Source organism: Typopeltis vanoorti, chromosome 14, assembly GCF_054136105.1.
Source record: "Typopeltis vanoorti isolate ZY-2024b chromosome 14, IOZ_Tvanoo_1.0, whole genome shotgun sequence".
Lineage (NCBI taxonomy): Eukaryota > Metazoa > Arthropoda > Arachnida > Uropygi > Thelyphonidae > Typopeltis > Typopeltis vanoorti.
The window spans coordinates 99,606,079-99,629,099 of record NC_143562.1 but is presented as its reverse complement, the minus strand read 5'-3'; the positions used below and the strand labels follow the sequence as shown (position 1 = coordinate 99,629,099).

Here is a 23,021-nt window from a genome sequence, read left to right as displayed (position 1 = left end):
TAATACCTCTGCTGTATGGTGCAGTTATGGTAAGCCTGTTGTTTATTTTCATGCAAAACTGTGCCTTGGCATACAACATTTTAATAGAGTGAATGATGCCTGAGCCAAAGCCAAATGCTTTCAAGCAGTTGAAGAGGTAAAGGTGTTCAACGCGGTCGAAAGCTTTTTCTTGGTCTAGTGTTACAAGACCCATTGTTTCACTGTTGTTGTTCGCTATGCTTATGAGATCCCTTATGAGATGTAAGTTTTCGTGGATAGATCTTCCAGGGATGGAATAGCTCTGATGCCTATTTATTATTTCGCTCAGAGCGGGTTTAAGTTTGTTGGCAATGGCTTTGGATATAATTTTGCAGTCGGTGTTTGTGATAGAGATGGGTCTCCAGTTTCCTAGTTTCGTCGCGTCTCCTTTCTTTGGAATGAGTTTGATAACTGATGTTGTCATATTGAGTGGAAAGCCATTGGTATTCGCTTCGACAAATACTCTGTAGAGGATAGGTCCAAGCTGTTCCCAGAAGGACTGATAAAATTCAGTGGTGAGCCCGTCTATGCCAGGAGATTTATCTTTAGGTAAGGAGGTGCAGGCAGTTTTCAGATCGTGTAACGTGATAGGGAGTTCTGTGTTACTCCTTGTTGTTGGTGAGAGTCTTTTCACATCGGAGAGAATTTTATTCGTGGCCTCCATAGATGTTGGGTTGGCTTGGTACAAATTTTTGTAGTACTGCAAGGGATATAAGAGGATTTCGTCATTATTTTCTATGATGTTTCCATTATCTGTTTTAATAGCAGATATAGTGGTGCACTCTTGTTGGCGTTTTTCTAGTGAAAAGAAATACTTTGTAGGGGCATCTGCGAAGTTAATATGTTTGCGTCGTGCTCTTATTAGTGCTCCTCTTGCAGAGTGCTCTAGGTGTGAGCGTATGGTGGCTTCTAGGGACTGGTATTCCTCAGATTCTGGATGATGCAATTGCTGTTGTTGTTGCAAATTTTTAAGGGCTGAATGCTTGTTCAAATTTCTTCGGTGACTATATTTTTGGGTGAATACCTTAACTTTGGATTTAAAAAGTGACCACCACTCGGAAATTGATTGTGAAGTAGGTATATTTCTGATGAGAGTTTCGATATAGATTTTAGAGGTTCTGAGATATTCTGTATCCTTTAGTAGGCTGTTGTTAAATATCCAGTATGCTCCTCCTTTGTATCTGGTGTGTCCAGGAAAGCAAATGTTAAGAAGGATGGAATCATGGTCTGATGCATGAGATGGATGGTATGTGACTCTCCTGATGTAGGGTATTGTGTGCATCGATGTGTAGTATCTGTCGAGCCGTGCCTGGTATAAGACACTGGTAGGACCACCTTTGGCTCTCCAGGAGAACATTTTCTCATGTGGGTGCAAGTGTCTGAAGGTGTCAGTCAGCTCGAAGTCATTTATTACATCCTGGAGAAGCTGAACTAGTGAGTGTCGATGTTCTTGGCATTGCTGTCTGTCCATTGCAGGATCCAGAGTGCAGTTGAAATCCCCTGCCAGTATGATGTGGTCATTGACCTTGCTGAGGTGGTTTCGCACAAACTCCAGTACCTGCACTGCAAGCTGGTCATTTTGTGGGATGTATATGTTAATGATATATATTTTCTTTCCTGTCTGAGTTGTAATGAGTGCATATATTGCACACCCAGGAAAGGTATCGATTATTTCTACTTTTAGAGCGCTGTTTTGGTGAATTCCAATGCTGACTCCCGATCCATGAAGTTGTATGGCAGGACAGTGGTGCATGGTATAAGGCCAGTTCTTCCAGTGTTGATATGAAGCTTTGCTATTGCAATGGAAGTTTGTTTCCTGCAGCATAACTATTTCTGGCCGTTGGGCAAGGATATGCTGCAGGACCAGCCTGTTTCGCAGTGGTGTGGCACATCCTCTAGCGTTTAGTGAGAGAAGGTTTATTGAGGTGCTCATTATTTTTATGGTTTAGTTTTATTTGGTGCGGTAATCCTCACTTCCTTTATGGATAGTTACGCTGCCGCTGGGATTCAAGCCCGTTTATCAGGTAGTATATCCTTTTCCTGAGATTGGTGGTTTTTCTCCCTCTTTTTCCTGCCAGAATAGTTCTTAACTCTTCCAGCTGGGTGATAAGACCACTGATGTCAGCGGTGTAGTCATAGGCTGTCAGCAGTTTTTGTGAAGAGCCTCGAACTTTTTTAAGAAAGCTCTGAAGCTGCTCACTTGTGAGTGGGCCTTCAGTGTGAGGAAGACTTGCATTTCCAGTTTCCTCTTCATCATCTGAGGACTCAAGAAGCTCGATCTCTTCATCCCCCTCTACAGGCTGCTGGGAGGGTTCCAGAGTGCTTGGAGGCAAAGGTTCCCTGCTGCAGCTGCGCTGGTTTGTCTTTGGCTTTTTTTCCGTTTTTGTTTCTTGCTCCTCTTCGTTATTTGTATCTTTATCAGAGTTAGTTAGTTGTCTGTGTTCCGTTTCCTTTTCTCTAGGATTGCTTTTAATCGATGTTGGTGGAGGTTCTTTCGAAAGTTGGGTTTCTTTAGTGCTACCACTTGATTTTGTCTCCTCGGTACTGGGCTGAGAGCTGTTTCCTTGAGATCTTTGTTGTTTGTTAGGGATGCTCTGTTTTTTGGGGTTGGCTGCTTGCTGCTTCTGATTCTCTGATTCGCTAGGGTTAGTAGTGTTGTTAACCGGTTTCTCATTTCTGGGTATATACGGGCATAACTTCCTTACATGGCCTTCTTCGTGGCAGTAAAAGCACTGAGCAGCAACAGTAATATAAAAGGTGTAGGGTACTCCATCTATTTCTGTGTTGATTATTTTGGGTATGGAGCCGATTGTATTGTCGCCAAAGTGCATTAGAGCCTGTCTTCTAAAGCTCTTGATGTGAGCGAATTCAGGCCTAGTTGTAGAGGCGCGTAGCGTTCGGATTTTACCTGTCACTGCGCCGTATTTTGATAGTAATCCGCGAAGCATTTGATGGCTTATTTCCGGTGGAACATTTGACACTGTTACTTTTGTGGGAGCAATTGCGATTGGTGAGATATTCACGTGGCATGCTCCGATGTCTATTCCCTTTTCAATTAATGTCTCAGACCAAGATGCGTTGTTAAAGTACATTTGTACGGTTCCGGCAACTCTTGATATGTGAGTTATATTTTTGGGGGGAACATGTTGAGCTACTGCATCTAGATACTTTTCCAGTGGGGTATTTTCGATTGCGAAAATTACAATTCCGTTATCTCGGGAAAAGCGGTTGGCTGGGTGAACGTTTGTACGCGTTGTGGCAGTGGTATTAATTCGCGCTGAAGTATTAGCTACAATGTTAGCATAGGAGACAGAGAGTACTGACCTTTGTCCGTTGTTGTCCGGGGGGCTGAGACCGATGTCTTTTTCTTCTCTGGCGATGTGGCTGGTGTCGTTTCCTTGATCGGAATTCTGCGACCTTTGACCGATTCCTGCTGAACTCGGGCGTGGACCGGCTGCTGCTGGTGGTGATATGCTGTGGTTTATACTGGCCATTGCTTCGGGCGAATAAGGGGAAACGCAAGCTATCACAAATTCCCGGTACTCGAAGGCATACCGTTGTAACAATAAGCACACGAACAAAGAAGATTTAAAAATTTTAAAATTAATATAACTTTTCCTAGCTTCACAAATTTAGAAAACTAATTTTTTAACGAGATAGATAGATATTATTTCGCACGGAAATTGCAATACTTCTATACTTGTCAGTTGGCTGAAAGCAGTGTTTTTTACCTGTTACTAAATGTAACAAGGGGAAAAAATTAATACAAGGGACAAAATTATATTTGCTTTAGCTTGATGAGTACAAACAACCTTTATTCAATACGATTTAAATATTATTTTCAAACACAGTGATGTTGGTCGAGTGGTAGAGCCTCTGTTACTAATGGCTCTGTTAAGTAAGTTTGAGCGCGGTAGTAGTTGGAAGGGGCCAATCATTCGATGCTGTTGGCACACTCTCCCTCGATGAGTCTTTGTATTCCCTGGAGGTGTCAAATAATAATAAGTACTGAGCTAAATAAAATTGTTCTGTAGTTCAAATGGTTAATGTTTTGAAGCATTGCGTACGAAATTTGAGCACGAATCTTCAAACTGCAAATTAAAATATTGTGGCTGGCTAAATGTGTTTACTTCACAATATATCATGTTCTCCAAAGTGAATATTACATTGCACTAGGCTGTCCGTTTGTAATATATATTACAAAATGAAAATCACTAATTAAAATAAAAACAAGTGTATGCTTTTTTGCATACGCTCATTCAAAAAATAAAAAGAAATGCTTACCTTCAAAGCATACATCTATATTAAACGAATCTATCAACACAGAAGAATAAGTCAAGAGAACACTTAAGACTATATAAATAAATAAATAATACTTTTTCTACGCGCTCATAATCACTGAATAGAAAGGCAGACGTATTACCGTACAAGTCCACTTTACCAACGTCACGCCACCTGTAATTATATTAGTGAGCAAGCTAAATCTATTAAAACGCTTGCGGTCGTACTCTATTTTCATAAATAGTACTGACATTATAAGAAAATGTTTAAAAACAACATACGACATTTCAAAAAAATATATATATATATATTCTAAACTAAATACTAAAACCAAACAAAATGTTATAATCTCTTTTTCAATATGTCTTGTGATGCAATCGTTAGTTAGGAAAGAACATTTTTAAAATTATATTACTTTCTTTTGTCAAAGAGAAGAGATATTCTTCTTTCTCGAGAAAGAAGCCTTTCAAAAAGATTTCTAAAGGTTAATCACTTGCTATCTCTAAATTTCATTTGTAAAATATTTAGATTTATGTTAATGTCATTTTAAATAAAAGCTGCTGAAAACATGGCATACCAGAATCCAAGAATGCAATCCTCAAGTTCTAAGCACTGAAGGGAATCGCCGACAAGCTATTAACTAATTATCAATTCAAGTCCCAAATTCCAGGATTAATAAGGGTTCCAAGTGCTAATACCAATATACTGTTAAAACTGATTAAATATATTTACTAAATTGCATATTATTGTTTATATAACCCCCACAGTTATTTATATTTTTATTTATTTTATATTTTTATTTTAGTTTATTTTTGTCGTTTGCTGTATGTAAAAGATAAACCATACTTCTAATAAAAATAATATTAATAATATGCTAACGCCTTTTATTTCCCTTATAGGGAAATAAAAGGCGTTAGCATATTATTAATATTATTTTTTTTATAATATTAATATTAATATTATAATAATATTAATTTTATTAATATTATTATTAATAAAATTAATAATAATATTAATTTTATTAATATTATTATTTTTGCCCGTGCCAGAATCCACTAACTTGGGAACCAGTCAAAGAAAGGGTCAGAAAAAGTTCCTCTAACTTTTGGAGACAGAGTGTGCAATTCAACCTCCACTGATAACCAATCAGAGATATCTGGCCCATATCTATCACTAATTATAGGCAGCCGCTGATGAAAAGACCGGCAAACAAGTGCTGCCATCTCCTGGTACCTAACCGTAACAGGTCAATTTTCTTTTACGGAATGAAAATCCCGAGTTTCCAGGAGAAAAAACCCGCTTGCCCGTGCCAGAATCCACTAACTTGGGAACCAGTCAAAGAAAGGGTCAGAAAAAGTTCCTCCATTTGGTGACTAGACTCGAACTATAAGTCTATCTTCATGTGGCCTAGTGCAGAGGATGCAAGCACCACTGAACTACACAGGCCTTCAACATACTTCTGAAAGTGGAAAAGAAAAAATAAACTAAAATAAATACAAGATTGCAGTTGAAGAATAATTTGCTATTCTTCTCAGTATGTAAACTGAATTTGCTTCATTATACTCGTACATTAGGATAGAGTTAACATACTATACCGTCATCACTGTAGGAGTAACTAGTACTTTCCTTAAACGCATTCGGTTATTTAACATGTATTATTAAATCAATAAACTCTGCGCTTGGCTGCTTGAAATTAGACTTAGATTCTAGTCTAGGCGCTGACTGGAGGAACTTTTTCTAAGCCTATCTTCGACCGGTTCCCGAGTTAGTCGATCTCTGGCACAGGCAAGCGGGTTTTTCGTCCCACAAACTCAAGAAAATCGGCCGTAGTACCCACATTATTTCAGACAGTGATATATCTTGTTAGGGTTAGGTACCAAGAAATGGCAGCACTTGTTTGCCAGCCTCTTCATCGGTGGCTGCTATAATTAGTGATAGACATGGGCCAGCTATCTCTGATTGGCTACTGGTGGAGATTGAACTGCCCACTCAGTCTCCGAAAGCTAGATAGGGTACAAAGGCCTCGCCTACTCCCTATTAGGGAATAAAAGGTGTTAGTTGATTTTTTTTAATAAACCCATATAGGCAGCAATATTCAAAATTAATTAACATATTACTGCAATTTTCCATAGTAATCATTCCTTCATATTGTTCTCATTACCAGTTCTTTGGACCATTGTCAATGTTGCCAAACTTTTATTTAATACCGTGTTGGACCTCCTTTAGCCCGAATTAAGGGCTACTATATACGGTTTTGTATAGATTCCAAGAGGTGTTGGATTGCATCTATGTCTACAACATACCAAGTGTTCACCAGACGGTCCTCTTCCATTAAATTTCCATCAAATTTAATGGAAGAGGACTTTGCACCCGGATTTATATTTCTAATGTGTTTTATACATTCTCAACGAGGTTCAGATCCAGGCTTTGAAGTGAGCAGGGAAGATGTTGGCAGTTGCTGTCATGCTTGCTGAACCTCTTCTGAACAATACTTCCACTACAGGCAGCAGCATTATCACCCATGAAAACAACCGTCACCTATTCGATAAAAAGTCAATGCAGGATGGACCTGATCAGCAACAATGTTCGGATAATCCTTGGAGGACATGTGACATTCCAGCAATATCAAGGTACCCATTCCGTACCAACAGAACTTACTCCACGCCATGACACCACCTCCAGAACTTCATGTTGTGTGTGCAATGCAATAATTGTTGATTGCTTCATGGGGTTCCTGCCAAATTCTCGGTACAGAACAAGGTGTACCGTGACTCGTCGGACCACATTGCGTTTTTCCAGCCTTCCAATGTCCAGTTACCATGTTCCTGATCTCCACTGTAGACAAACTTTCCAGTTCTTTGCATTAAACAGCGGTTTCTATATAGTCATGCAACTACTATTACCGATCATCTTCAATTCCCCCTGCATAGTTCGTTGAGATATGGGTAAGGAACAGCCTTTTTTAAACGCGTCAACCAATTGCTCTATACAAGAAATTATGTTTGCCACACAAGCCTTTTCTGACGATGGTGATCTCGTTCCTTGCAGATTGTATGTTACATGTCTTAGAGAGGCAATGTGATTTAATTTTCCGTTGCTTAAACACTCGGAATATATCGCCTTTTGAGAAACCAGTCAGTTGTATAGTATGCTGTCAACTGAGTGGTTGAAAATGCTCTCCAGCCAGATGGGAATCCACAACCCACAATCAGCTCTTTATCGAACTACGAAAGATCCTTTGTTTTTTCAATTGTGATCAACACTATTGACACTGACGGCAGCATTCTTAAATAGTTGCCTAGAACACGTGGTTACGCACGTTACCAAGTATTTTGCATGTATACTAAGTTACGTTTAGGCACGTCTGCATAAAGGTTTCTAATGCAGTGGACAATATGTGTAAGTTCGAATAATTTAGGTGTGTAAACTGAAACAGCTCTTTACAATTTATTCAATACTACCTCAAATAGGAAATTTTTCCGAAATTCATTTAGCTAGAACAGTGATGTTATATGTGATGGAAAAAGAAAGTGACCTGAATAGAAGCTTGCCCAATTTTGGAAATAACTCGAAGAATACATTACCAATAAATAAACAAATAAAGCTCAGTAGAGGCCTTTGTAGCTCAGTGGAAGTGGAGCCTGCGTTCTCTGCGCTTGGTCGTTCGAAGTTAGACTTATGGTTTAAGTGTAGTAACCGACTGGAGGAAGTTTTTCTAAGCCTATCTTCGACCGGTTCCCGAGTTAGTCCATCTCAGGCATGAGCAAGCGGGTTTTTTTTTATCCCGGAAACTTGAGTTTTACGTCCGGTAAACTCAAGAAAATCTACCGTAGTACCCACATTATTTCAGACAGTAACATATGTTACTGTCTGAAATAATGTTGGTGTTAGGTACCAAGAGATGGCAGCACATGTTTGCAGGTCTCTTCATCGGCAACTGCCTATAATTAGTGATAGACATGGGCACAGCTATCTCTGATTGGCTACCGGTGGAGAATAAACTGCTGTCAGTCTCCAAAAGATAGATATGGTTTAAAGACCTCACCAACTCTATAAGTGAATAAAAGGTGTTAGCTGATATATTTTAATTTTTATAACTCAGTATTGGGTGATTTATTTTGGCACATTGCCTATCCACCTTTTATTATTATACTGTTATTACAGACAAATTGATATAAACAAGGGCAGTTATTAAAACTAAGTAAATCTGCTTTTCTGTATTATGTAAATATAAACATGATATCATGTAAATATACAAACTTTAACAAGAATTCCCCAAATACACATAGATCAGATTAGGCCTAATCTTGTTCTGATCAGATACTCCTACCAGACATTGATACAAACATTCGAAGCAGTTTTTAACTATAACGAACAGTACTTTTTCTGCAATAAACTTCTCCAGATAACCAGTGCATTTTAATTTGATGGCCAAGCATGACGTAAGAGGAAGATTTGAATAGTTAGCTATTCTCACTTAACTTGCATTATGAACTGTAGCATAAGGCTGCAGAAGAGATGTGGTCCTTAGTGGCCTCAGTTATTTAATAAGATTGTTCAAAACGTTCTAGCATCCATTATGTTAATTAATGTTCATAAAACGGATGCTGATATTTTTGACCATTGAATGAAAATACTAAGTTCCTGTGGTCAATTTGGAGGTTAGCTCGCACTCAACCGTCATTCTAACTCTTACCCAAACTGTGTTCGGTACAAATAGGAATTCATTGCTCGCCAGTCTGATCAAAGCCATCCTCAAACCATGTCACTCTGTTAGTAAGACAGAGTGCATTATAATTATCATGTTGGCATTCAACTAACTGGCTTAAAACTACTGTAGAGTTTGGCAAAACAGCATTCTCCGGAATGTAAAGTTCGGTTTTCATTTTTCTTGAATAAAGCGTGCTAGCTCAAACCAGAAGTAGCTCTCACTGCTTCCAACTTTAACAAATGGAATGATACAATTCTGTAAATAATATGGGAGCCATTTACCCAAATAAATGTATTTCATGTGAAATGTGCATGATTTGGCACTTATTATTATAGCTTTCCAACAATCAGCGCAGTTCTGGCGAACTGTGCATCATGTGACAAATAAGCACCGTTCAGGCCTGTTTGAAGCAACCTTTCAATCAATGCGTAATACTCTCACACAAAACCTGTCTACAACTGAAAATCGTAAACTGATCAAGCGAATCCATTAATGATCAACTAGAATAATGTAGACCCCTCCTGTTCATTTTCGTCAGTGTATGTGTGGCCTGCTCGACTACTTTTGAGTTTCTTTTCATTATCACATTTCTATCTTTTAATGACACATAAACATGATGCTCTAACTCTCACAAATTAAATGATAACTAATATGGGATCCTAAGTTAACATTTATTTTGAGATCGATTTCTAAATCAGCTTTGTTTTCGGTATTGTATACAATCCTAGGCATGCAGCTTGGATTATTTTTGCCTCTTTTGAAGTCGTGTCATGCGATTTATCATGACGTAATGCGAAAAAAATGGAAGGATGCCTAAAATTTTGCAACATAATATGTTTGGAAAAAAAAAGTGCTGATCATTGATCACAGAAGCATCTAATAATAGAAATGGCATTGCACTAATTTTTTTTTAAGATTTAAATTATAAAAAATCAGTTAATTAACTCCTTTTATTCCTTTATAGAAATTTAAATTATATGAACATTAAAATATAACGTGGGACAGACGCCTTTACATCCTTGGAAAAGTGCAAGAATCAATGAGCTTATATTTATTATTTTTGTTGTGTTTCAAATGAGGTGAAATGGCTGATACAAATTAATTCAAATCTGAGGAGCAAACTATAAGAAGCACATTGATCGCACTGATCCATTAACGTCCGCTTGTTTTGCCAAAACGTTAAAATAATATCGATTAAAATTAGAATTTTCTATCGGGAGTCGCCAATAAAAAAAAATAAAAGTAAAAATTCTAAGAGGAAGAGAAGTTTTTTGCCGCCAACGATATCCGTGATTCACCATGTTCTGGCAGAAGACGAATGAGACATAATTAAAATATCCACGAGAAAAAGATCTGTAGAACTCAACATTCCGTAAACAATTGTGCATAGCCATATCAAAGAAGATTTGAAAATGCGTTATTAGCATCTACCAAGACTTACGTACTGAAACAGAGATGACAGACAGAATTTGTCGTTAGGAAATGCGTAACAATCACAACGTTACTGCACCATATAAAGTGCAGCGAATGTTAGAGAAGTAACGCTTCTCATACAAACGAAATTACCATTATGTCGGGAAATTAAACACAATTCTCCTTATGCGATTATGTGTCAGCAGTTAATAGTAAGTACACTGGAGCCATCTTCTCTTAAATCCACACAGATACTTAGATAAGTTGGTCAACTGTTTTGCTTCCCCAACTTGCTCTTGGTATGAGAGATGATGGTGGCTGCAACACAACGTTTCCTATCGAGTTCCTGAACGACGCATTGCCTGATCTCTTGTTGGTCGAAGACTTTAAATACAGTCCCCGCTACACTGGCCACCAATAAGACAAGATCTCAGCACATATCATAGCTATAATAAAATGTTGCTCATAATTTATAGCGTTGTTATGATGGAACATTTGTTACATAGCAGATGGCAGCCACTCTGCCGTCATAATTAGGAAACAAATCATTACAATTTGATGAAACATGCAGGTTAAAGGGCTTTAAGATATGATCTTTCTTGTAGTTATATCAGTTGCTTTTATATCATTTTTCTACTGGGTGTTTATCAGAACTTTTCATCCCCCCCCCGATACGCTTTCAGTTCTAAATGTAAGATCGCTTTATGGTAATGTTGCAAGCTTAATTAATTTGGGCATATTTGTTAAGCAACATATTCGTTTACACGGTAAAACAGGAATTCAATAACTGTCGTAAGTGATAGCAGAGAGAAATCATCAGTGTTGAGGCTCTTTGCAAACTTGGGAAGTTTGCAAAGAGCCAAAAATTTGTCTGATCAGGATTTTTGCAATCAATCTATATGGTATTCAAGTTTCAAATCTACAACCGCTGAGGACAAGTAATAGATTTCACCAAATGAACCACTGCATTTCAGATTTTCCTGGGACAACGATGTACCAGATGAGATATCGTAGAAAAAAGTGTTTCAAAACTCAGTTTTCTGGAGTTCAATATACTATAGTACTGTAGAACTATTTGGCAATTCAAAATAAATTTAAACAACGGTAATGGTATTCTTGAAATTCCAACAGAAAGGTTGAGGATAGCGTTTGGTTTCTCAAAAATATCAGATAATATATTGGCATTGTAGTTGAAGAATAAAATGAAGATATGAAAAGTATTATTTAATAAACATACACGTCCATGTGTTGATTTAAATTCTAATATATGAAACCATTGACATATGCTTTCTGATATATATAAAGTTATATATTATTATGTGTTGTATATTTTGACATTTGCAAACTTCACAAATTAGTTCGCTTAAAAAATGGAATATCTCTCCCTTCAGATTCTTGTAGACCATGTCCTAAAAAAAAGCGGATGGTTCAACCTTTCTGTGACAGCGACTTTGGTAAATACTTTATTTATCATAATGAGTATATTTTAATTTTAATATTCACTTTCATTTTTTTTTTTTTAATATATACGAACCTCTGCGTTAGGCCTCCCGAAGATAGGCTTATACAGTAGCTCAAGTCCAGTAACCGACTGAAGGAACTTTTTCTAAGCCTTTCTTCGACCGGTTCCGAGTTAGTCGATCTCTGGCACAAGCAATTTGGATTTTTCTCCAGATGACTCAGGGTTTTCGTTTCGTTAACTCCAGAAAATCGACCGTAGGCCGACATTATTTCACACAGTAACACATCCTGTGAGGGTTAGGTACCAAGAGATGGCAACACTTGTTTGCTAGTCTCTTCATTAGTGATAGGCATGGGCAAGCTATCTCTGATTGTCTACCAGCGGAGATTAAAACTGACCAGTCTCCAAAAGCTAGATAAAGTTAAAAGGCCTTGCCTACTCCCTACAGATAATAACCGGCGTTAGCTTATTTATTTATTTTTAATACAAAGCTTTTAACACGATCGAAAACTTTTCGAATCCAAGACAATTTTTATTCCTCGCCTTTCTGCAGGGGAAGATGCATAGTTCATTGGGTCCATAAAGGTCTATGACAACTAAAATTACGATTTTGTTGTATTGTAGCTATTCCTCAGCTTAATAAAATGACGAGGGAAAAGGCTATAGAGTTCTCTTAAACTTGTATAAATCCAAAATTATATTTTAATTTTATCAGGAATACATCAATGGAATCCCGAAGTTTCAGGAATGAATTTTTGAAATATGAGTCAGGATGACCATTTGCTCCTTTGACAGGATACAGCATGAGGTCTAAAAAATTTAAATATTCTGAATAACCTATTTTTGCTTAATTCTTCATATTATTTATTACTAAACTGTCATTTACATGTACACTACTTGAAAAGAAGTCAATGAACACCATAATGTGAAGAACATGCAGCCATGGCATCAACATAATAATTGTAGGACCTCCTTTTGCTGCAAGAACTGCAGAAATCATACGGGGATTTCCACAAGCATACAATAGTGATCAATGGGGATTTTGGGCCATTCTTCCTGTAGGCTTGTAATTAGGTCCTGTACTATTGCGGGGAAGATGTCCCCTTGATCTTACCCGTCTCTCTAGTTACCACGCAATTACAGAAGCAGCTTTATGGCAGCGTGCATTATCTGGCTGAAAGAGGCAATGGTCAATACGTAAAAAAGCCACAAGGTAGAAAACATTGCATTGTCCAGAATGATCAGATACTTCTCGGAGTTCAATGTTCATGGCACCAAAAACAGATCGCCAAGGCCAAATCAGGAAAGTCAGGACCATACCATCACACCGCCCCCTCTAAATTTTTTAGTTGGGGTTATGCGCTCTGATAAGAGACGTCCACCGCACATTCGTCACACCCAAGGCGTCCAACACCCCGCAGGGGATGTAGCCTGATTCGTCTCTCCCTAACACAGCTTTCCATGTTCCAATGTACGTGCTCTTTGCACCAATGACAACGACGCTGCATGTTGATTCGGGTAATCTGGGGCTTGCATATTGCGGTCCTACCACGGAAGCCCATGTTGTGAGCCTCGATTCTGAATGTATATTCGTGTTCCACTCGATGCCCAGAACTCCACACTCAGTATTTCGGCTGACGAATGGCGGTTTTTAGATATTATTTGATGACTGTGGTAAGGTAATACTTGCAGTTGACTCCACAGATAGGCGGGCATCGTAACGCAATGCCTCTTTCAAACTTCGTCAGTTCCCTTTTCGAACCAGTTTCATCCGGACACAATTGTATTATCTTTGGAACATTATATCCTTCTATTTTATCCCGGCTACAGACGCGTGACTCGTTAAACGACGTGATGCACCATGCACATGAGGTGTCCGTTTTATGGTTCATTGATTTTCCGATTTGGAACTGTTTTCTCGTGTTTTCAATTTGTATTTTTACAACACTTTTCTGGTAGCTCTCCTATTGATAGTGTTGGATAGGATGTAGCTATCCTATTCAACACTGTCATAATATATCCAGCTCATCGGGAACATTAATATAAAATAAGAGCAAATTGCTCAGACATTACCTCCCTTTAATAAATCCATGGTGTTCCTTGCCAAGTATATCCCGTTTGTGAACCCATTTCTGTATATGAGTTCTTAACAACTTCTCTATGGTCTTCAGAATCACTTCACAGATAATAATATCTCGATAATTAAGCACATTGATTTTGGCACTACCCTTGCATAAAGGAACTATCATACATTCTTTCTATTCCTGTGAGATCTTTCCTGAGCTAAGACTCCAATTATATAAACATGTCAAGGACCTAGTCAGTTCGTCTGAACATTCCTTTAGCATTCAAGCTGATGTACCATCCTGTCTTATTGTCAAATTCATATCTAGGTAATGCAATAGCTCTAAAACCTCATTCTCATGCACCTCTAAGTGGAAGCACTGTGCACTCTGTTACATACACCTGGTTGATATATCTTAGTGAAGTGAACACTCAATACCTGAACTATCACATCTGCTAGACAAGAGTACTGTATGTATGCAGTAAAGTTACTCTTCTGCATTATTCTTTGTTTAACTCTCAACATAACGATAAAATTCTTTTGCGCTGCTTTTGCATTCGATACTCAACACTGATAACATTTCTGCCTTGCAGCCAAAGATAATATTCTTTTGTGTTTATGATAATTTCCATCTTTGTACTTCAGTATGTAACTGTCCTGATTGGAAAATCCACATTGTTGGTTGCTTCCCAGATCAGTATACCATGATCACTGCCACCGACTGGTAGCAAAACAATCACATCCTTATTTGAGACGTTTTCTGATGCTATGATCAAATCTAACACTTTTTTTGTTCTCGAGGTGCTTCACTCACATGATGCTTGAGAAAGTTGTCTCACAACAGCTCAAAAAATTCTCCTTCGTTCATATCACAAGTTTTCTATGCTACCCAAATAAATATTCGGTTAATTTAAGCCACCCATAATTATTACTCCCTTAAACCTTTAATCTTTCCAGTAGAGTAATTTGGCGATAAGTTTCTTCAGCACCAAAGACTGAACCGCCAGATCTGTAGCAATACGCAACTAAATATTTCATCTTATCCACCACTCCAGATAACCTCAAATTCACTGCTACACTTGACATTATTGCTTTCATGAATTTCTATTGTAACTGGACTCAAGTTATCCTATATCATTAGTAGTACTTCTCACCCCCTCCTCTGCTCTCTTCTGTCGGTATTTTACAATCGATGTTGCCACATCTAACTCTGAATGCCAGTGGATTTATTATTATTATTTATTTATTTATTATGTTGAGCCCATACATAGGAGATTAGTACCGTGTATGGATAGTGGGTTGGGAAAGGAGGAATTTGTCCTTGGGAAACACAGCTGTGGGAGACTGTTCCACAGTGCAGCAGTTGCAGGGATGAAGGAAGAGGAAAAGAAACTTGTCCTGTTTATTTCTAGGTGTACTGTGAAGGGATAGGTGTATTGTGCAGCAGCTGCACGTGTTCCAATGAGCTTAGTACTGAGCGGAGGAATTATTTATGTTATTTCAGATGAGCATTTCCCATGAAAATATTTGTAGAATAGACACAGAAACCATATGTCTGTGTGAAAGTGGGGGGGGGGGGAGAGTTGGTAAGGCGTGGATCATTGATAAGTCTAATTGCTCTCCTCTGTATTGAGTCGAGCATTTTGAGATATTTTTTAGGGGCCCCACCCCATATGTGAGAGCAGTATTCAATAGCTAAGCAGATTTGTGATTTGTAAAATGTTAATAGCTGTTTGGGGGTGAAGTAACGTCTTGAGCAAAAGAGAAATCCTAGTTTTTCTTGAGGCTGAGGATGCAATGGTCGTGATATGCTTATGCCAGGAGAGGTTTGATGTGAGGGTGATTCCAAGAAGTGAGATCTCAAACTGTCTGGAAATTTGGGTATCATCAAAAAGGATACTGGGAAATAGTACAAAACTGGGTTTTATTGGCGTTGAAATTTATGAGGTTATCCGAACTCCATTGTAGGATGGCTTAGAGATCGGAGCTGAGGATGGTGGTGGTTGATGTTCTGTGGGTTGAGGTGAGTTGTGTAGGGTAAGGCTTATCAAATGCAAGCGAGGAGTGTAGCGTGCTGTCGTCTGCAACGCTGTGTATTGGGTTGGAGATCAATTGCAGTAGTTCATTGATATATAGCAAGAAGAGGGTTGGTGAGAGGACAGAACCTTGTGGGACCCCAGCATTAATTGAATGGTGAGAGGATAGAGAGCCATCCACCATCACACAGTGTGCGTCCAGACAGAAAGCTGGCAATCCAGCTTTCTGTCAAAGGCTTTGGAGATATCTAGTGCAACCACCTGAGATTCACCAAACCTCTCCATAGCATTTGTCCAGAGATGGGTGAGGTATGTAAGTAGACCTCCTGTTGATCGGCAATGGTGGAATCCATACTGTCGGTCATTTATTTGGTGAGTGTCTTCAAGATAGTGTAGAAGTTGGAAATTGATGAATTTTTCCATTACTTTTGACAGGACTGAGGTAAGCGAGACAATGCGGCAATTGAATGGCAGTGACTTGTCACCCTTCTTGGGAATGGGCTGAATATAGGCCAATTTCCAGTTTGTGGGATAGATTCAAGTGGAGTAAGAGAGTATATATAGGTGATGTAGGATAGGGGTCCGTTCTTGGGCACAAACTTTTAGAACAATTGGCAGAATGCCATCAGGGCCAGGAGACTCTTTTTTTGCCTAATTTGGACAGTATTTTTCTGATCTCATCCTGGCAAAAGGATATATATGGAGCATTGTACGTTGGGTGTCTGAAATGGTTGGGGGACATTTACCATCGTCAGTTATGCATGCATTGAAACAAAGTATGGAGCCAGAAGATTGGCTTTTTCTGTGGGTGATGATGCAGTAGAGCCATCTGAGTATGATGGGGTCGGAATAGAGTACGACAGAAGTTATGGCCAATTGCTTTGGTAAGAAACCAAAAGGCTCGGCTGCCATTTGGACAGGCTGATAAAGTGCTTTGTGGAATGTATGTGTTCCTGCCGGTTACCAAACGAGCTTATTACCAAAGGATTACTTTGGTAATAAGCTCGGTGCATATGTTTGGGTTGGAAGGCCAGAAGCAATAGTTCAACCATGGGAATGCAGAATGGAAGTTGCGGAGGCTGTCCCACTTGGCACTGTTATAGTGCCAAACTACTCTTGTATGGGAGTGTCTGTGTAAAGGTTGTTGCACGGGGGAGATGTGCACTAGGTTGTGGTCAGAATTTCCCCCCAGGGGGCTTCACTACTTTGACTGTGTATTTGAAGGGGTAATTGGTGAGGAAGAGATCTAGAGTGTTTGGGAGTGCTTTGGGTTATCTGGTATTCTGGTTAGCATCTGGACACCTGGAGGAGGAAAGCCAGCTAGTGTTGTTGACGTTAAAATCTCCAAGGAGGATGATTTCACTGTTGGGAAAGTGGGATTGGAGAAAGTCGATTTTTAGGGAAAGGAAATTAAAGAGCTCAGGGTGGTAGGTTCTGTTGGGGGAGTGATAGAGACAGCAGATGAATTTGACTAAGTGGGGAAGGGATATTTTCAACCAAAGAAGGTCAAAGTTGGGTGATTCTAGTTTGGGGCTCTCTGGCAAGGTATGTCAGAGCAGATGTATGCAGATACCTCCCTCAGAACGAAAGTTGTTAAGGAGTGAGTAGTTTGGAAGGTTGATATTTGGCAATCTTCGATTTGTTGATATATTAGCCGACTTCTCAGAAGATCCCTCAGTGCATTACATTTATTATTAATATATTATGGGCCTGCATAACTGAGTGGAAGTGATATGCATCCAGAGCGCTAAATTACCCGAAGGAGTAAAGCGAAGTGCGATTCTAGACGCCATATACAGTAATTTTTCTAAGCTTTTTCTTCACGGATTCCCGACTTAGTCGATCTTTGGCATGGTTCAAGCGAGTTTTTTCTTCCCCTAAAAAACTCAAGAACATCGCACGTTTAACCTGTTTGGTACTGTATGCCCACAGATGCAAGACCCTTCAACACTTCTGCACATGTCAAAAGAAGGAAAATCCATTCCGATAATAGGGTAATCAATCCGTATTGTGGAATGAGTTGTTTATTAGATGTTCGGAAAAGTAACTTCTCTTTTATGATGATTGTAGTTTTCAAAGTGGTAACTATTTTGCTTGTATAACAGTTGGAAAAGTTTACGTATATTATTATTATTATTATTGTTGTTCCGGTAAACTCCAAGGAGTCGACAGACTCATCGAGGGAGGCCCTAACAGCATGTCTGGAACAACTATTCAACAGTCACACAGTATCTATCATATCTTGCCTTGAACTCATTTACGGTCGTAGCACCCACAACAGACTCTGGAAGCTTATTCCACTCATTCACCACTCTCCAAGTAAAAAACCTAGCTCTAACACCCTTGTCAACCACGCTCTTGTCCAGCTTCCATGCACGGCCCCTAGTCCTCCCACCACCAATAATATTTTCAAAAATATCTTCTGGATCAATCTTATAAAAACCCTTCAGTAATTTGAATGTCTCAATCATATCACCCCTCCTTCGCCTATCGTCCAATTTCTGCAACCCACAAATCTTCAACCTATTCTCATAAGGTTCATTCCACAGACCTGCTATCATCTTGGTCACTCGTCTCTGGATCCTCTCCACTTCCTCCCCATCACGAAGAAACCCTGGTGCCCATAACTGGGCACAGAAGTCCAGATGGGGTCTTATCAAGGCTCGATACAGAGGAACAACAACTTGCTTCTCTCTGCATGTTAAATTATTTTTCATAAGCCAAGTGATTTGGTGAGCTGTTTTAGTTACTTTTGCAATGTTCTCCCTAAACTTCAACTCCCTATCCACCAGCACTCCCAAATCCCTGGCCTCATCAATCTCCAGGAGTACGGTTCCACCTATGCGATATACTGCTGCTATTCTTTTCACCCCAAAGTACATAACTTTACACTTTGCCACATTAAACTGACATCCATTTTTCTTAGCCAGTCCTCCAAATTATCCAAATCATCCTGTAAAATTTTGACATCCTGTGCACTCACAATTGCTCTACCCAACTTTGCATCATCAGCAAACAAGTGAACACTTCCTCTCAAATCCTTTCCAATATCATCGATGAACAAATTGAAAAGCAGTGGTCCAAGAACAGAGCCCTGTGGCACTCCACTAGTCACAAGACGTCTTTTTGACTCCACTCCTGAATAAACCAATCTCTGGTATCTCTCCTTCAACCACCCTCCTATCCATCTTACCAACACTATATCTATCCCCATCTGCTCCAGTTTACTGATTAGGGTTCCATGTGGTATCCTCTCAAAGGCCTTGGCAAGGTGCAGTAGTATCACTGTAAACCCATTACCCCATATCCAGTTCAGCCTTTACTGTGTTATAAAACGTGAGCAAGTTACTTAGGCATGATCTACCCTTCACAAAACCATGTTGTCCCCCATACAATATCCCATTTTCATCTATCCAATCCTGTATTCGTTTCTTGACTAATTTCTCTAAGACCTTGACAATGATTCCTGATATGCTAATCGGTCGGTAATTTACAACAGCGGTCTTGGAACCACCTTTATGCAGTGGAACTATTTTCCCCTCCTTCCACAAGCTCGGGACTAACCCAGACCCGAGACTCAAATTAAACAAAATGGTCAAGGGTACTGACAATTCATTAGCTGCTTCTCGTAATACACGAGCGGGTATACCATTCAACCCCACAGATGTATTGACATTGAGGTTATGCAATAGACTACTCACCTCCACTTCATTCACCACAATTCCCGTATAATCTACTGGTTTATTCGTTTCTGCAATGTCACCACCTGGATGATATATTCTTGCAAAGTGCTCACTCAGTAACTCAGCTATCTCAACTGATTCAGTTACCTCCCTACCATCGGCATTCTTTAAAATCATTCTGCCATGTACATTTTTCCTTTTACTTGCTACATATCTAAAAAACTGTTTAGGATTCTCTTTAGCCCGCATGGCCAATGTTCTTTCGTAATCCTTTTTTGCTTTTCTTACCACACTCGTCACCCTTCTGGCCTGCGCTTTATACCGTTCATGTGCCTGCCGGTCACCTTTCTCCTTAAATTCCCTCCATAGTTGTTTCTTTTATTGCAGCTCAAGCTTAATGGTGTTATTCATCCATTTAACCCCTACTTGATTTATTATTCGGACTCTAGGTATACAGTCAGCCATTGCTTCATGCAAGCACTTCTTAACTGCCTCCCATGCGCTATCAACTTCTAGTCCTTGCAGTTGTACATGCCATGGCACTGAGCCAATCAAACTCCTAAGCTTGTCATTCTTTCCAGCCCGATAATTCCACATATATTCTGTCTTAATTGAAAATTCTACACCTTTAGCCACCTCCCAAGTCAAGACCCTATGATCACTCTCACCGATTGGTGGCAATGTGGTCATATTTGTTACAGCCAAATCCTCAGATGTAATTACTAGGTCAAGCACTCTCTGACCCCTAGTATTTTCCATTACATGCTGTCGCAGATAGTTATCCCTTAATAACCGCATAAAATCCAATTCCTTCCTCCCGTGTGTCCTCTCTTCACTCCAATCAATGCGACCATAGTTGAAATCTCCCATAATAATCACCCTCCTTCCACTCATTTGTTCTATTTGCTTGTGCATACTGTCACCACCATCTTTTCCATCACCTGGTCTATAGCAGCACCCAATTGTATATTTAGTTCTGCTAGCCACAATCTCACACCAAATGGCCTCAAATGTGCTCTTTTCTCTATCCTGCAATTCAACTTCTATTCTCCTTGGCTGTAGCTCATCAGCTATCATCAACAATACTCCTCCCCCCATTTTATTTTCTCTGTCATTCCTGAACACACTATACCCATCACATTCAATCCCACTAGCTATATCATCTACAGTCAGCCATGTTTCACTAATACCAATAACCTGTGGTCTGGAAGTGCCAACCATGGCCAAAAACTCTTCCTTCTTGTTCCTAATACTCCTAGTATTAGTGTATATGAATTTAAGACCCCCATTAGCCCCAACCCTACCTTGGTGCCTTATATTAACTATCCCACTCTGGTTGGTTGTCCTTATTTGCTCTAGCATATTATATTCATTCTTACATTCAACTGCCTCCCTAAGGACTGTATATCTACCCCCCCCTTAACGAATCTAGTTTCCCTGAATTTGCACATCCACTACATTCAGCAACACTTTCTCAAGTCTTCTTACACCATAACCATTGAAATGCAAACCATCCATCTTATATAGATCCTTTCGCCCATCAAACTCACTCCACACGTCCACAAATTCCACACCACTTGTCATACATAATCCACGCATAAAGTCATTCGCAATTATGGCCCTCCTTTTAAACATTTCACTGTCATACCGTGGCAAAAGACTAATCATTCTAACTCTCTCACTCTTTTCTTTTGCTACCTCAAACAATTCATTCAGGTCTTCTATTATTTCCATTTTATCTCCTTTCAAATCATTCGTACCTGCCACAACAATCATTTCTTTCACCCTTTCCTTTTGCTCTCTAATACTCAGTTACATCCTTTATGGTCGCACCAGGTTGGTACGATTTTGTCAAATCCTCTACTAACACACCCCGTACTAACGAGTTTCCATACAGCACTCTATCCTTCATTTTGTTCATGTTCACATTCATACGCCTATTTTTCCAGTCATACCTTTTATTATTGGTTGGTTCATTCAGTCGACTTTTGTTCATGCACTCTAGCTGGTGTTTTGCCCTTTCTATCGCACCATTCACCAACGCGATCTCATTCAATGCATCTATCTCATCTTTTTTATTCTCTGAGAAACCATTAATACTATCATTCACACTCTCATAATTCTCATGTACAACCTTGCCGTTTCTTGTCATATCGCTATTTTCTTCATTCTGAAGGTTGACAAAAATATCACACTCACGATCCGAATTACACTTCAATTCCTCATTCTCCCTACATTTTCTACACACACATTCAATCCTTTATTATCATCTATCCACACTCCGACTGCACTCAGTAAAGCGTACATTTCACAGCTAGTACACTGACTCGTTTCTTTTATACTACTGTTCTTTGATAACGATGGCGAACCATCATTACTGGCCGCCATTTTCCTTCGTACAGGTGCCATAATTATTGCAACGTGTTTTATCAAATAATAAGTTATACGCACCAAAAACACACAAACAGACGCACTAAAATACGCAAGGCAAACAAAACTACGCAATATTAACTAATTTTATCAACGATAACTGAAAATAATACTTATCTTATCAGGAGCTTGCACGAACACTACACACTACGATATAACCTTGAACTCAACTCCCAAATCACGTATAAAGCACGTGATTTCGCGTGTTGGTGACTAATTCGTACATCGCCTTATTTCTTTCTCCCCTTCAACATGAAATGACTCTTCTTGGCAGTATGCCAACGACGGCTATCACTTCTGTGGTCGGACAGCAGACTAGGAAACAACAACATGGCAGCAATTGTTAGCCATGTCTTCACAGAATGCGGCTTAAATTTAGTAATAGTCTTCTGCCAGCTAATTTCCTACTCCTAAAGTGGAATAGGACAAAAACGTGCTCACCTACTCATTGTAAAGGAATACAAGACGTCATCTGATTATTATTATTATTATTATTATTATTATTATTATTATTATTATTATTATTATAACATACTAACAGACATACAAAGAAAAGACGCCCTATGGAAACAACTTAAGAAGTCGCCGAACAATATCGCTTTAAAAGCTGAATACAAAAGAAAACGGAATCTCCTAACAACACAGATTAGAACGGCAAAAAGAAACTATTACAGCAACAAATTAACAACAGCTCAGAATGACATAAAGGAAACCTGGCACCTGATTAATGAAATGCTGGACAATATACACAGAACCACTGCCTCAGAAACAATAAAACACAGCTTTGCCTGCGACCGCAAATCCCTCAAATAGTTGGCAAACAACTGTAATCAGCACTTCGTGAACTCTGTCCAAAAACTACAAGAAACAACCTTTCCTCACACAAACGAACATTCTCCACTAGGTCCACGAGCAACCCAGT

The 23,021-nt window shown here is 39.2% G+C and overlaps 1 protein-coding gene across 2 annotated transcripts in view; it reads left to right on the top strand.

Moving 5' to 3' along the window:
• Window positions 1-23,021, top strand: part of LOC150099803 (uncharacterized) — a 159,779-nt gene that overhangs the window by 124,171 nt on the left and 12,587 nt on the right. The window contains exon 13 of one of the 2 annotated variants that reach the window (XM_090403390.1): window positions 11,815-11,877. The exons of the other annotated variant lie outside the window; for it this stretch is intronic. Coding sequence (XP_090259516.1) covers window positions 11,815-11,877 — 63 coding nt within the window. The remainder of the gene's footprint in view (window positions 1-11,814; window positions 11,878-23,021) is intronic. 2 annotated transcript variants of the gene reach the window in all.